The following is a 16085-nucleotide window of genomic DNA, read 5'->3' on the forward strand; positions in this document are numbered from 1 at the left end:
GCTATCAAATAGAGCTGCTTGGGCTGTATTTGGCTTGGTCAGTCGCAGATTGTGTGGCCCCCCACCCTGGGAAAATCTCACTCTATGACATAAAACCTTCTCTGTCTGTCTGTCTGTCTGTCTGCCTGCCTGCCTGCCTGCCTGCCTGCCTGCCTGTCTCTCTGTGTGTTTTGTTACTTAAAAAAAAAAAATCTTTAGTGCATTTAAAAAATTTACAAAGAAAGCATGAAGGAAACATTACATCCAAATATTCAAAACTAAAAAGGAAAAGTATAAAAGAAAGTAAAAATATAAAAAGAAAAGAAAAAGATAAAGAAAAAAAGAAAAACGAGAAAAATGAATAATGATGAATAATAAAAAAGGGGGGGGGAGAATTAATCAAATACACAAAATTGTTCAAAGGATACAAACAGTAATTTAAATATTCTACACACCAGGTTCCCAGAAAGAAATTACATTTGTAATCCTTCTTTTCTTTCTTTACTGTCTCTTTCTGTTCCGGAATGTTGGTTGATGTCCCTCAATCTCTTTGCGGCTTCGACACTTTTCTTAAATAACAAGTATTCTGTATTGATTTATTTAAATCGGTTTTTTCCAATGTATCTGTGAAATTAATCTAAGCACAACCAAGTATTTTTGGAACTGTATTTTATCAGGTAGTTTTTTAAGCAATCCCATTCCTTTTTTTACCTTATTGCCTGTGTGATCTCTTATTAGTTCTGTCATTTTGGCTAGTTCGAGATACTTGCACAACTTTAATTGCCACTCGTCTTTTGTAGGTATTAAATCACTTTTCCAGTATTTTGCTATTAGCATTCTAGCCGCTGTTGTCGCATAAAGAAACACACTTTTGTTTTTGTTTGGGATGCTTATCGTTAGAATGCCTACTAGGAAAGCTTCAGGTTTCTTTAAAAATGTGTGTTTTAGCATTCTTTTAAGTTCCTCATAGATAATGTCCCTTTTTTTTTTGATTTAGGGACATGTCCACCACATATGGATAAAGTTCTTTCGTTTTGTTTACATCTCCAACACATATTGTTGTTATTTTTATATATTTTTGCTAATTTGGATGGGGTCAGGTACCATCTGTAAATCATTTTCATAAAGTTTTCTTTTATCAGATAGCACGCAGTGAATTTTAAGTCTTTTTTTCCAGAATTTCCCCCATGTTTCCATCTCAATTGGATAACCAAAATCTTGTGCCCACTTCACCATCACTTCCTTCACCTCCTCGTCTTTAAGGTTTCAGTCCAGTAATAATCTGTATGTTTTTTATAATATCTTTTTATTATTTAATAAAAGTTCTTTTTCTAAATCTGATATCTTTGTGTCAAATCCATTTATTTTTTGTCTGATTTAAAATTTTCATTTAACTGGTAATATTCTAGCCAGTTCACACCTGCCTGCTTTAATTCTTCATATATTTTTATTTTTTAATCGGTTATTTTCTTCTTCTAAATTTTCTTTATATGTTAGCCTATTAATGTCCATATTTTTCTTTTTTACTGCTATTGCTTCTATTGGTGACAACCACCAAGGGGTTTGGGGTTCTAATAATTTTTTGTTTCTTTCCCATACAGTAAATAGAGATTTCCTTATTATGTGATTGAGGAATCCTTTGTGGATTTTAATTTTATTATATCCCAGATAACTGTACCAGCCGAACCTAGCTATCCTTCCCCAGAGTGACAAATTTAACCTATTCCAAATTTCCAGGTCTTTTATTTTTTCTTTCCATGTTTTGGCATAGTTATCATTTTATAAATTTATGTTTTTTTACTGTGATCCAGATTCCTATGTATTTAACTTTCTTTGTTATCATTAGCCCTGTCTTATTTACTAGCTCTAATTTTTCTTGTTCGTTCATATTTTTCACTAATAATTTTGTTTTATCTTTATTGAATTTGAAACCCGAAACCTGTCCAAATTAATTCATTTTTGCTATTGCTTCTGTTATACTTTCTGTTGGGTTTTCTGTCATAATGATGAAGTCATCTGCAAATGCTTTTAATTTGTAAGATCTATTCCCCAATTTGATCCCTTTTATTCTTGGTTCTTCCCTTATTACCTTGAATAATGTTTCCAATGTAGTTATAAACAAAAGTGGGGATAGCGGGCCGGGCAGCCTTGTCTGGTGCTTTTAGAAATATTAAACATTTCTGATAAATCATTATTTATTATCAATTTGACTTTTTGATTTTTATATATCGCTTTTATGTCGTATCCCATTTTCTCTCCTAATTCCATTACATCAATATTTTTCTCCATAAATCTCCAAGACACATTATCAAAAGCCTTTTCGGCATCCACCAGCAGCAGTGCAGCTTTTTTAAATCAAGCCTCATATCCAAATATTCCTAATATATTAATCACCATTCTTGTGTTATTATACATTTGCCTCCATGGAAAGAAGCCTGCTTGATCGTCGTTGATAATTCTCTTCAAAAAGTTTTTTAATCTATTATTCCTGCAAATAATTTACAATCTGAATTTAGTAAAGAAATTGTTACTGTTCTGTAGAAGAACAAATGCCAAAAGCTGGTGGGGAGAGAAAGGAACAGAAAGGCCAAAGCCGACATGCCACAGACCCTTTGCTAGAGGAGGTGGCAACGAAGACACCAAATGAGAAGAGCAAGGAAAGTGGTGGTGAAAGGCCATCTGTGGACTTGTCCCGTACCTCTGTCGTCCTTCAAGTGCACTCTCTCAATTCCCTGCCCAAACCATCTGACTCTGAGATCTCACCAAAGGATTCTTTGAATGGAAAAGAGACTGCAGATGTACAGCAAGACACAAAACCTTGTGCTCCGCTAAATGGTAAGAGGACATCAGAAAGCATTCCTCGGATGGCTTTTGTTCAGGTTTTGATATTTCTATTTTCCATTACAGATTTTCACATTCAAATCAATATAACCACAAAATAACCATCAACTTCTCTTCTCCCCTATCATGGTTCCTTTTAGTTACCCATATCCCAATTACTCCATATATTTTCTTTTATCCCCATTCTCATTATATCTTCCCTTACTTTAAACTACTGAATTTGCTCTAACCCTGCTAATGTTTTATCCTGCTTACAATAATTATTCAGATATTCTACAAACACATCTTTCTTGAAGGCTCCCTCTTCCCATTTTCTCATTCTATTCATAAAAATTTCTAATTCTGCATATTCCATCAGTTTCATCTGCCACTTCTCCTTTTATTGGCGCTGTTCCCTCTCTCCACTTCTGAGCATATCATTCGGGGCTGCTGTGGTTGTGTGGGTTGTTAGGATTTTGGAGGTGCCACCATATTTGTTCCATCCCCGTTCAGTCATAGTTACTAAAATAAGGTCTTCAACCCTGCAGTTAACAGATTGCACCTTATGCAAGCATGCACAGACTAATAGGTGTCTATGTAAAAGAAATTAGCCAATACAAAAATGTAGCCAGATTCAACTATGAGCAACGAGTTATACTGTTGCTTGGGAATTCTAAAATACCCACCACCACCACCAAAACCCTGAGATTTCTAAATCACTAATGGCAGTTTGTTAGTATCTAGATGTTAATAAATTCTGGTCAACCTGGAAAACACCTGTCCCAGATCCATCTCCAACTTAATTTGAGGTAAGGGCTAATGTTTAATCAGAGCATTAAAAACCCTATGCAGTTTGGAGGGGCAGGGAAGGAGATGCTGCGTCTCTCTGCCTCCCCGCAACTAGGGCCACTGAGGGGAGTGAGAAAATGCTGGGTGGTGCTTACTGCGGGGCCTGCAGCACGCCCAAGTCATGCGTGTCTCCTGGGAGAGACCTGGTGGATTGGGACTGCACATGCTCCACACTGCCCAAACGGTCCGTCTGCTGCCTCCCCCCCCCCAACTGTAGGGCGGCTAAGTGGGAGGAGGCAGGCAGACTCCAGAGGCCTGCAGTGTGCTCCACCCCATGGGTGGTTCACCTTGTTCCTGGGCGTGCCGCCCCAGGCAACTGAGTGGCTTCCTCCACTGCTGCCCGCAACCACACTGCAGAGAGTAGGAGAGTTCTGTCCTGCTGGGTGTTCCTTGCACGGATCCCTGCAGGCAGTAGGATTGCACCTTTGGTGGGCTGCCCCTGTACCGCAGCTTCATGTGCTGTGTCTGCTTGGCCTCCTACCTCTGGCATCATTGCCCCCCCCTCCCCGTGTCTTGGCTTGGTGTGGTTCAGGTTCCAGCCACCGCCACTGATGGCAATGCCACCTGCCTCTGCTCCATGGCTGCCTCGCTTATCCTTCACTGCTGCTGCCACTGTGTTATGGGAAACAGCTCTCCCTGAGCCAGCCACACCTCACTCACTCCTGCCTCTCAGGTTGACATTTCAGGATAGGAAGCAGATCTTCATCAACGCACGCAACTCCACTTTCCTCTGTTGAAGGGATGTAGCCCTCCGTATGCTGTTGGATCACAACTCCCATGATCCATGACTGTCGGCCATGCTGCCTGGGGCTGGGGGGAACTGGAGACACTAACATCCAGAGGGGCACAGGTTTCCTACCCCTTTGCTCTATTGAAGCAGCCAGATGTACAACACCTTCATTTGTGCATCTGAGCATATACAGGGTTTTAGACTCCTTTTTGCATACTGTGCTACAGCCTTTCCTTGGTTTCAGTAGGAGTTATCGCCTCCTTCCTTGGAGGTTTTTAAGCAGAGGTTGGGTGGTCATGGATGCTTTAGCTGAGATTCCTGCTTTACAGGGAGTTGAGCCAGATGACCTTTGGGGCTCCCTTCCAACTCTACAATCCTATGATTCTATGATATAGCTGCAGAATGAAAGATCCAGCATTGGAGATCAGATTTATACAGGCACATGGATTCACATTTCCCTATACTTTCCTTGCAATGCCTTTCTGGGCTCCACTGAAATAGCTGAGTGCATATTTTGACGCGGGTTGGAATCCACACATTCCCCTCCAGGGCTATCAGTTATTACATGTGATCATGAGCACGTTTGGGCAGGGCCTTGATTTTTAAATCTCTGATAAAACGTTTGGTGAAGCATCCAAAAGAAAAAGAAAAAAAAAGATATTAAACTTCTATTAAACTTGTTATTTATTTGCTGAATGCCAAGGTTGCTGGGAAAGTAATGCTCACCTTTTCTAAGTAAATAGCGAGGGCTGGTTTCTTTTTCTGGCTGAGCAAATCCTCCGCCTGTTATTATAGCACGTCCCACTAATTGTAGGCACTTAATACCATTGGAATCCCATGGGCCAAGTCATTTGTACTGAAAAATAAAGAACAGGTTCCATTGCTAATTTTACATGATTTTAACAGGATGCACTCCAATATGGAAAGTCGATGTAGAAGCTTTCATTTCATTAATATGGAACATTCCTTTGCTAGTACGGAATGGGAAAAGGGAATAGCTTGAAAGCCCTTCATCATACACTGTGATAATTAACTTGGATTAAAACTAATGAAACCAACTGCAGCCGACATTCTGATGGGGATGGAATTTGTCTATGTTATCTGTAGGAAAAGCAATGCCTGTAAACAGAATTCTACGTCTTACGTTTTATGTTAATATTATAGTGGTATTAAGTGTGAGTTTGGAAAGGGAGATTGAGTTGCTGGGGGGAAATGGCTGTGATCTTCCCCACTTTTTGATCTGGACCTGCTAGTGGGTCACAGCCTGATCCAAAGTGGGTCATGACAGGGGCCCTACCATCATGCAAATATATGTTAATAGGTTAAGAAATGGAGCCCCCCAATGCATGTTTGGGTTAAAAGTGGATCCTGGGTCTGGACATGTTATTTTGTATCAATAATACAAAATATTATTGATTTCAGTGGGAGAAAGTGAAGGATTCATCATCAACGAGAATTGAAGCTGCAATCCTGTACAACTATATCAGCTGATTGCTGGGTCTGGCGAAGCCCATTGCAAAGCATTCTGCATGACCCCATTGCAGAGCCACTTGCGAGGCGCTTCTCAAAACCTGCCATTTAGCTGATCTTCAGGATTTGCAAATTCTTTTTTCACAGGGCTTTGCAGGCATCAGAAATCAGTGTTTAGGGAGAAATCTGATTCTGTTCTTGTTTAAAGGCAAACCTGTTCACACTTTCTGAAATAGTATGTGAACCAAAACACAGCTATCCATCAGAATTTGAACTTCTTGAATAGCCAACTTCGGGGGGGGGGGGGGGAGCCGGGAGAGAATATGCCAGAGAAACATGCATAAAATGCACACACTAGTGAAACTAACAAAATAAAAGAGCATTATATTACAGGCATGGCCATCTTTACCCGGGGATGCAAGGGGTGTGGGGCACCCGGGTGCCAAATTCTGGGGGGCACCAGGCGCCCGCCACTGAAGCCGCCTAAGCTCTTAACTATCTACCTGTTATGAAATAATAAATAATTTTGATCAAGCTAGGAAAACAAAATACATATATACCTAGGTATTACCGAAATGTATACCGACTGTTTCACTAAACGACTTTCGACTTTGTGTGCTCATTTACCAAAGACGTGCCATTCCAGTGGCGGCGCTTGTCATTCACAACAGTGCCGTGCACATGAAATTAACTCTTACATCAAAATATTATGTTACGTATTGTATTGAGCTGCTATGCGGCAGCGGGGTCAGCGGCACCTTTGACACGACTGATGTTTCTCCTAAGTAGGTGCCTAAACAATACTTATAAGTTTAAGTGTGGTGGCGGCATATACTTAAGTATAAGTGTATTGTAAATAAAAAAGTTTGTTTCTTTTTCCTCCCTTCTTTCATAAACAAGAGATAAGGCATGAGCGTGGTGTCTGACATAAGCATAATAAAAGTTAATTTGGGGGGCTAAACTAAATTTGGGGGCGCTGGGCAGATCTTTGCACCCCGGCAGCACATATGCTAAAGACAGCGCTGATAACGGGAAATTGCTTTCCAAAGATATCTATGTTAGGCAAAATTGCATATATAAATGTGTCTATTAGGATAAATTTGAACTAAAATGCTGGTGGGTTTTCAGGAGGACTTATTAAATTAAATAAATTGAAAATTGGTGTGGGATTGTGGAGAACTGAATTTAAGATTGGAGAAATGAGAACTGGAGAGAACCTAAAACTGGCAGATTCTCCCATCCCTCTTGGTGGCACCTGAAAATCTATTTTAGCCGGGTCAGGCTTTTGCCTGCTTCACACCTGATGTCATATATCTGTGGTTTTCAACCAGTGTGCTGTGGTCCCCTGGGGTGCCTTGAATGATGGTCAGGGGTGCCGTGGGCAACAATGGCCTCTGTCCCTCTTTCCTTCCCTCCCTCCTCTGATGCCCTCTTGTGTATCTGCCTCCCAAAGGCTTGCACAACTGTTTGTTGCAGTAGCCCTGACAGCAAGCTTCCCAGGTGAACGGTGCTTCTGGGGCTGGTCAAGGGGTGCTGGCTGCCAGGAGCTGAGGTGGCCTCGGAGTAAGCAAGCAAGCAGGCGAGGGAGCCCAGCCAGCCAGTCCACCAGCCCTTGATGTTGGGAATGGACAGACAAGTCCCAGGTCCCCGTGGGGCAGTGTGAGGAGGCAACTCTCTTTGGGGCAGAGAGAGGGCAGCTCAGAGACCAGGGGCTGCAGCAGCGGCTCCCCAGAGTACTCCCAAGGAGAGGGGAGAGGAGACTGAGGGACCATACCACAAGGGAAGGTATTCAAAAAAGGGTGAGAGCCTGTCAGTTCTGACTCCTGAGCCCCACAGGGGTGTTGCAGAAAGAATGTAGTTGATCAAGGGAGCCGTGGACTCAAAAGGTTGAAAACCTCCATCATATATGATGGCAGGTAGGCATGGCTTGGCCAATATGGCCTATGGGCCAAATGGGGAGTTCTGCTGGACCTAAGTAGGCCTGGAGACCAGAGGTTCCCCACCCTGGGAGGTCAGCCCTATTGTGCTCAAACGGGACTTACTTCCCAGTAGACGTGTCTAGAATTGTGGCATAGATGTGCCTAACTGTGTCTACATCTCCTGGTTCTCAAGGCTAATGCAGAATTTAAGTGGCCTATACAGTTCTCCACCCACCCCCGCCATTTGCAGCCATCTTGTGAGGTGCGTTAGGCTGAGAGGCCCTAGGCCAACCCAGAAGTTTCATGATTGATTGGGGATTTCAACCAACCCTGGCTTCCCTGGACATAGTCCAGCATTTCAACTGCTTGCCCACACTTAGACAGTCAAGGCCACATAATAGCTGGCTCACGTGACATATGTGGAGACTTTTCTTTTTTTAAAAAAGCTTTGTTTTTCTTTCCAGGCGAGCCTAACCTCAATAAGACCGTGGAAGTGACCCCTGAAGAAAAGAAGAAGACGCTGCTCCGCAACTAGATGAGCTGCATCCTCAAATGTTTCTGCTGTTTTGAGAAGGATAGGTAATTGTTTTCCTACCTGATCTTGCAACCGAGCCCTGAGAATTAAGTTGCCAAGTGGTCACGAAACGGCTCCAAGTCACGTTACAGGGTTTGCATCCCATCGCTCTGTTTTCTGTATCTGAGTGACTGTTTTATCTGAATCATTAAAAGAAGAAGCCTCATGAAGTTTTATAATGGGGTGGAGCGTCTCCAAGAGAAGGAAGTCTGGTTGCGGGAGAGACACATACGGTATCTCAATTGCTTGGGATCCAAATATCCCCATGAGGCAAGTTAGCGTTGACCGTGGGGGCCAGTTTTGCCAATGCAGTGCCTTGAATCAGGAGGAGACAACCGACGACACTGCGTGGAGTTTGCTCATGTTTGCTGAGGCTGGGAGAGAAGAGGAAGAGGTGGTACCAGGGACCTTTTTCTGGCATTACAATTCATCACTGCAACTTTCACATTTTCAAAACTTCGGAGATAAACAGGAAATAGGGCTCTGTTCGCCTACCTTAGTGCAAGGATTTTCTGCTTGGGCCATGGGACTTTCTCCCTCTCTTCGCTCTGTGTGTGCATCTCTCACCCTCCCCGAATCTGCTCTGCAGGGTTAGTGGAACCCGTGGAACAGATTTAGAGGGTGCACGGGGGGAGGAGAGGTCAGTCTGTTGCAGGAAAGTTCACTTGGTGCTATGTGGGATTCTGCCCATAGCCAGTTGTGCTGCCTGTGTTGGAATGAAGCCACAGAGTTTCCCTTCTGACACCAGTGTTGCTGCTGCTTACCTGAATAGGACTGGGACAGGGCACAGTGGTGATGGTGAGGTTGTTCCCGTGCTACTGCCTTCTTCACCATCCTGCTTGGCTTAGCTCTGCCCAGGTAAACAGCATCAATACTAACCTTGGGAGGGGGCCCTCCATAGCTTCACCACTCCTGGAAATAGCCCACTGTGCTTTCATGTCCTTATTGTTGTAGCATGTGACATACCTTTCGATTTTTTAAAAAATCTGCTCTTCAGTCAAGCAGATGCTACTCAATTACACTGAGAAAATCAGCATCCTTCAGTGTGTGGTCCATTCTCCGGTGTAACCTTCAAAATGTTCAGTTTCATTACTCCACAGTTAAATGCCTCAAGTTTCGCACAACAACAAATCTCAGCCTTCTCCCTCCTCCATTTCTATTTGCAGGATGAACAGCACTAAGACATCTCCATTCCCCACGAGGCTGTTACCTTCCGTGCCAAATCATACTTGGACCATCCTATCTATAGACGCAACAATGATGGATACTCAAACATTAAACACTACGAAGCTCTGAGCTGGTAACTCAAGGCACTTAATAGCAGCACTGGATATGTGGAGTTATTTTATTCCTTCTTCTGGTCCTGCAACCCTTAGCTTTGCTGGAATGCGTTTCCAGCCAATTTCCTTTGAAATCCATGAATGAATGTTGCCATATGGGCTGAAGACTGACTGGCTAGCAGAGACTTCTGGACAAGCCTGCTTGGGGTGGAAAGCATAACCACGGCTTGTGGATGAGCGAGGGGTGCAGTTGGCATACCAAACTGAAGTCGCTACAGACAGCCACCGCCTTTCCTTCTCGCAGCCCCGTTGCATAATGACGCTCGCGTCTGCATTTATGCGGGTCCTTTTCTTTTTCAAAGTGCGGGAGAGAGATTCCGAAAAGCTGTGCCGAAAAATTCAGGAGTCGCAGAAAAGCCTCTAGAATGAGCAGTGAATGTATTGTTGACACCATTCTGTGTTTAGGTGGTGGGAGCAGGTGTTTTATTTAAACAGCTTTTTTTAAGAGAGAGGGAGAGATGATCTGTTTAAAGGTAGAGAAATAGCAGTAGGTCACAATATCAAAGTGTTGCCCTTCTTGGGCTCTAGCAGATGAGGCATTGCCTGCTGGTTAAGCATGTGCTCTGCATGCAGAAGATCCCAGATCTAATTCCCTGGCACCTCCAGTTTAAAAATGAGCTCTGCGAGGCCTCTGGCTACAGTCTTGGAGAGCTGCTGCCAGCCTGAGTAAACATTACTAGGCTAGATAGGCCAATTGCCTCCTTAAGGCTGCTTTATATGTATGTTGTTCAAAACTATCTTGATAGATATGCCATGAAAATGCATTGTGTTTTTTAAAAATATATATATACATAGAGAGATAAAAGAACTACCAATGATTGGGGTACGTGATCTTAACTTGCTCATAAACCACAGGCAAATGGCCTGTGGGCACTACTGAGGAGATAATTCAGTCAAAACCTGTCTGTTATATTGAGGACAGCATAGTGACTTTGCATGCCATAGCAGTTCCTCTTCTTCTTTCCAGGCCTCTCTCACTTTTTGAACTGGGTACATTCCAAAATATCAGGGATGGTATAAGATAATACCAAGAAGTCATAACAGATGCCAGTTGCCATGGAAGCCATAGCAGATCTGCGCAGTTTTAGTACAGATTATTTAATTTGGGGTGGGAGTTATGCAAAAGATTTGGGGGTGGGGAGTGGGGTGGGAGAGAGAAGCATTTTAAGATATTTTATAAGGGCCAGAGCTTACCTTCAGCATGGACTTTTGTGTACAGTACCGTAAACAAACGACATTTCAAAGAATAAAAACATATGATATACTATATAATGCAACTTGCGGTTTGGCTAATCTTGCTCTCTTTCTCTGTGGGTGCGCATGGGAGCATGTGCACATGCACGAACTATGGCTGCCAGGCGACTCCCAGAGTCTGTGCCCCCATGTCCTCTTGCATCCAAATAACTGTCACTGTGAATCATCTGCTTCAAAATGGGGTGCGAGATATGCATCCAACGTGTGTGTGTGTGTGTGTGTGTGTGTGTGTGTGTGTGTGTGTGTGTGTAATGGGGCTACTCTTAATGAATTACTCAGGAAAAACACCAGAAGCATTTGAATCCAGAGCCTGGGGTGCAAATAGAAGCCGTGATTTATCTGCTCCCTCCACTGAAGTGAAGAGATGGACTTTACAGCAATGAGAACTCAGTGCGGACAAAGTATCCCAGCTTGCCTACAACAAATCATAAATCTGTGGGGCACTGATTTTCCAGTGTGCTAAAGATCTAGGAGGAATCCCTTACGCCATCTCTTTTTGCAAAAGTACGCCAGCTTCGTGCTTGTAATCGGCACGCCTACAGATGAAACTGCAGTCTGTGAGTCTAGCCGCCGGCCAGAGATCTTTGGGCTGAGATTGCCGAGACCTCAGACCCTCGAGCCTCTTGTCAATGCTAGGAACTTGGCTCTGGTAGGTGGAAAGCAGGGTTTGCTAATGCATTTTTGTGAAGCAGAAGACATAGCACATGGACTGTAGAATTTTGGAACTTGTTGCTTGAAAATGGGAGGACTTGCAGAACGATCGCCTTAGCACGATATTGATCGTGCTAAGGCGATCGTTCTGCAAGGCAAGCATTTCAGCTTCTGGACAGAATAGCCTCCCTCCTCTCCCCTGCTTGTGCTGTTCCATGGGTTCTCCTGGGTAGGGGCCATATCCCACAGGATTCTGCCACCCGTGGTGGCTGTTGCAGTCTGCTTCATGACCAGGCCAGCCCTGCCTATCAGAACAATCTAGAGAAAGGCTATAAATGTATAAGCTAACTGAAAACCACTTCCCAGAACATGTGCACACTTTTTCTATTGCCACACAATAATCTCTGCACAAACAGGGTGTTTTTTTAAGGCTCTGTGAAACCAAGCAAACCCAGTGAACAGAGATGGCAGGAGGATTTATCTATACATAATGAACAATGAAGGCTCTTATTATACAGCTTTCAGCATTCTAAACTGCGTGGGCTGAGAAGTGTCCATCTCCAGTTTCATTTTCGCTTCCTGCAGCAATAATTTAGCACCCCTAAAACTGTTTACACTCTGTGACTTATATCAAGAGTGAATGTGATTAGCTGCTCCAAATATCTAAGAAGATACTTAGCAAAGAGATACAGAACTGCCTGTCCTCTCCAAGATGACAGAAGTCTGCATTGTTTATTTGCATAAAATGAACATTTTGTTTCTCACTCGCCTGAGAACTTCAGCTTAGCATCTGCAAAATGATGAGCAACTCTCTCTCTTTTTTGCACCCTCTTAATGGTAAATTGCATTCTGAGAGATGATTGACATCCTGATCAAAGTAACTGGATCACTGAGAAGCCACTACAGTATTAGCTTATTCTCAGGTTCATTTTGCAAATAAACTGGCATTATAAAGAGAAACGAACATTGTGACTCTTGACTGCCCCCGTCTGTTCAGTTTGCCAACTTGTGGAATGTAAATTGCATAGTAACACAAGAAATATTCTCATTTAAGGCCATTATTACAGCAACCATGACAAACACTGGACTGGGAACCTCAGCTGTCACTAAAGGGGGTAGTGGTAGAATAATTTGCAGAGTGGGAGAAGGGATGCTTAATCCTTCCTTTGCTGCTGTTTCCCCCCCTCCCTCAACTAGGATTTACAGATACATATTTGGCATTTTAAAGGGGGGGGGACTGCAGAGATATAGCAGCAAAGGGTTAATTCCTCACTCTCATGTTGTGTTTCTCTGATACAAAATAATTCACTTCTTCCAGTTTACGGAGGGGGGAACTGTCTGTGCTACATTAAAGAATACACTCCCCACCTCCAAATATTTATACTGAGATAAAGCCTCTAGCTTCTGTGTTGTGATCAGAATACATTTTATTACACTTAGGACTGATATACTGCTCTACAGCACAATCTCATATACATTTACTTAGGGATGAGTTCCACTGAATTCAATGAGGCTTCCTCCTAAGTAAAGTTTCATAGGTTTCGAAGTCTTAAAAGTGGTGTTTGCCAACTAGGCAAACCCTTGAGATTTCCCTTGAGATTTGTCCGGACTACAACTTCCATCATCCTTGGGCCACTTCGCTATGCCCGTTGGCTATGCTAGCTGGGACAGAGTGAATGAATCTCTACAGCTGGGAAAGACTACCTTAGAGGGTTAAAGCTACTTCATATTACAGTGGTACCTCGCAAGACGAATGCACTGCAAGACGAGTTTTTCGCAAGATGAATGTGTCTTGCGATCTGATGGGGACTCGCAGGACGAATTCGTTTTGCGAAAAATTCATCTTGCGAATCGCGGTTTCCCATAGGAATGCATTGAAATTTAATTAATGTGTTCCTATGGGCAAAAAAAGAAATTTCAATGCATTCCTATGGGAAACTGTGATTCGCAAGACGAATTTTTCGCAAAACGAATTGACTCGCGGAATGAATTAAATTCGTCTTGTGAGGCACCACTGTATATATCCACACAGGTCTATCAATTTTTTTGTTTAGCAGCTTTAAATTTTGATTTCTTTTAAAAGGGGAAGGCAGGTGTAGATGATATTTGCAGACATGGCTACTCCTTCTGGAGTGGGGGAGAAATTTCAAATGATTCCCTGGGGGCATGACTTGGGGAAATCAAGGGCTTTCTTGGCCCAGCTCGGCACAAATCCAGATTCCCCCAAATCAGTCTGATTCAGTTCAGGCTTCAGCCAAATCTGGGGCACAACCCTACAAATTATGTGAATAGTTATGAAGTGCAATAAATCCAAATAGCCAGTCCTCTCCAGCATTCTGACACACACACACACACACACACACACACACACACACACACACACACGAGGAAAACATGAATGAGCCTTGCAGCTTAGTTAAAATAGAAATTTAGATGGACTCTCCCCTCATCTAGCAGGGGAATTCTGTATGGACTTACATTACTGCAGTTAAATGATAACTCTACTAGTTATCAAAGTGAAGAGGAATTGGTGTGTTTTCATTTAGAGTTTTCAGTCGACCTCAGAGCAATCTCTGGAAGTTTTATTTGCTCGAGAGCCAGAATAAGGAGGCATACAAACTGGTCATAACAACGTAATGATTCCAATTGCATTTCTACTCTTAGATACAAAAATAATAGTAATTGACCTCCCCTTTAACAAATAGTGAAAGCAGATATCAGCTACTCTTTTGTGCTGAGAGGAATAACGGCTACATATCCTGTTCCAAAGACATGAGTCACCCATTAGGATGTTGCAAAGGTCAGATCAATGAGTGACTAAGTATGCATTACCTCATTAGCCAATCTGGCCATCTGTCGGCTGAGGATCCTGCCTCAGTTCCTAAATTCTGCCTGTTGATTTTTGAACCATAAGCTTTGGACCTGCATTGACTGTGGGGTTTAACAGTAGTTTACTAATGCAGTGTGCTAATGATGTCATGTAGCCTGTAGACATATGTTGGCATCCCTCACCAGATACGAAAGCCATAATGATAAAGAATTTTCAAGCGCAAGGGAAGGGATCAATTCAGGGCCAGATTTAGATGAAGAGAGGCCCTAGGTTGCTCCACTTGTGGGGCCCCTCTCCCTCCCCCACCCTCACAACTAGAAGAAATTGACTTGCACTGGGGAGAGGGCAGGCTGGTGAGGCCCCCTAGACTTAGAGGCCCGAGTTTCCCTACCCTCACGTGAAGTCTTGGGTTTGCAATTTTGGGAGAGGGGAAACTGCCCACTGGGGAGCGGGAGGGCTGGCGAGGCCCCATAGATTTAGAGGCCCTAGGCTTCAGCCTACTTAGCCCAGGCATCCCCAAACTGCGGCCCTCCAGGTGTTTTGGCCTACAACTCCCATGATCCCTAGCTAACAGGACCAGTGGTCGGGGAAGATGGGAATTGTAGTCCAAAACATCTGGAGGGCCAAAGTTTGGGGATGCCTGACTTAGCCTATACATAAATCCAGGACTGGATCAATTACACATATCAATTACCCTATAACAAGCCAACATGTGTGTGTTATGGCATCATCACGCCAATGTTTTTTTCCTGCCTAGGCCCAAAGAGTGGCTAACAAAGGCGATGCCAGGAAATGTGTGGGGGAAATGCTGACAAATATGCCTAAATTTAAATTCTACTGCCAAACCAGTAAGGAAAACCAGCAAATCAAATGGGGCTTGTTTATTTTGCCTAATTAACACACACACACACACACACACACACACACACACACCAACCAAGAACCAACCTCAGACATTTTGAAATTGTCTCTGGAGGTTCATGTTATTGCTACGTCTTTTTAAATGCTGGGGCCCATTGCTGTGCTCCTTTCCCCCAGGAAGCAACAAGGGCTCCTACTTTTGTACCCGAGGAGCTATATCCTGGGAGAGAAAACTATGCACTTCCTCCAGCTTCTGTTCCCCAGCCCCACCACAATGGCCTCCTCGTGTTCCCCCTCCTCATCCACCTCAGAGTGCCACTCCACTCCTGAGCCCAGTAAATAGGGTTGCCAGACTCAATAGAGGACAGGACTTTTGTGCCTTTAATTGCCCTGCTCTCCTTTGAGTCTGGAAACCTTAAAGAGAAACCAGCAGACCCTTTGTTTAATTTCCAAGCAAAGGGTCTGCTGCTTTCTCTTTAAGGTTTCCAGACTCAAAAGAGAGCAGGGCAATTAAAGGCACAGAAGTCCTGTCCTCTGTTGAGTCTGGCAACCCTACCAGTAAAGCCTTCAGCTTATATCAGCTTCTCTGAACCTGGGGCCCTGCGGATGTTTTGGATCAGAATTCCCACCACTCTTGACTACTGGCCATCCTGGCTAAGGGAAACTGTCCCAGCCAGTTTTGGGAAGACTGGCTTTTCCAGGTCAAATGCTGGGACCCACGTCTTTCAGGATGCATTCCCAGGTGTGTCACATGCCCACATTACCATCTCACCCCCCAAAAAAGCACTTTGGGGGGGGGAAGAGTGTG

At 43.5% G+C, this 16085-nt stretch overlaps 1 protein-coding gene across 3 annotated transcripts in view; it reads left to right on the forward strand.

Annotated features, from left to right (window-relative positions):
- The window catches only part of PDE1A (phosphodiesterase 1A), a 148315-nt gene extending 134978 nt beyond the window's left edge, over positions 1 to 13337 (forward strand). For 2 of the 3 annotated variants that reach the window (XM_060280453.1, XM_035133613.2), the window contains exons 14-16: positions 2521 to 2814; positions 8232 to 8346; positions 9508 to 13337. In XM_060280453.1, the coding sequence (XP_060136436.1) occupies positions 2521 to 2814; positions 8232 to 8302 (365 nt within the window). In that variant the 3' untranslated portion in view covers positions 8303 to 8346; positions 9508 to 13337. The remainder of the gene's footprint in view (positions 1 to 2520; positions 2815 to 8231; positions 8347 to 9507) is intronic. The other variant, XM_060280461.1, reaches the window with a different exon arrangement.
- The last annotated feature ends 2748 nt before the right edge of the window (positions 13338 to 16085 follow it).

The sequence above is a fragment of the Zootoca vivipara genome, chromosome 1 (genome assembly GCF_963506605.1).
Source record: "Zootoca vivipara chromosome 1, rZooViv1.1, whole genome shotgun sequence".
Lineage (NCBI taxonomy): Eukaryota > Metazoa > Chordata > Lepidosauria > Squamata > Lacertidae > Zootoca > Zootoca vivipara.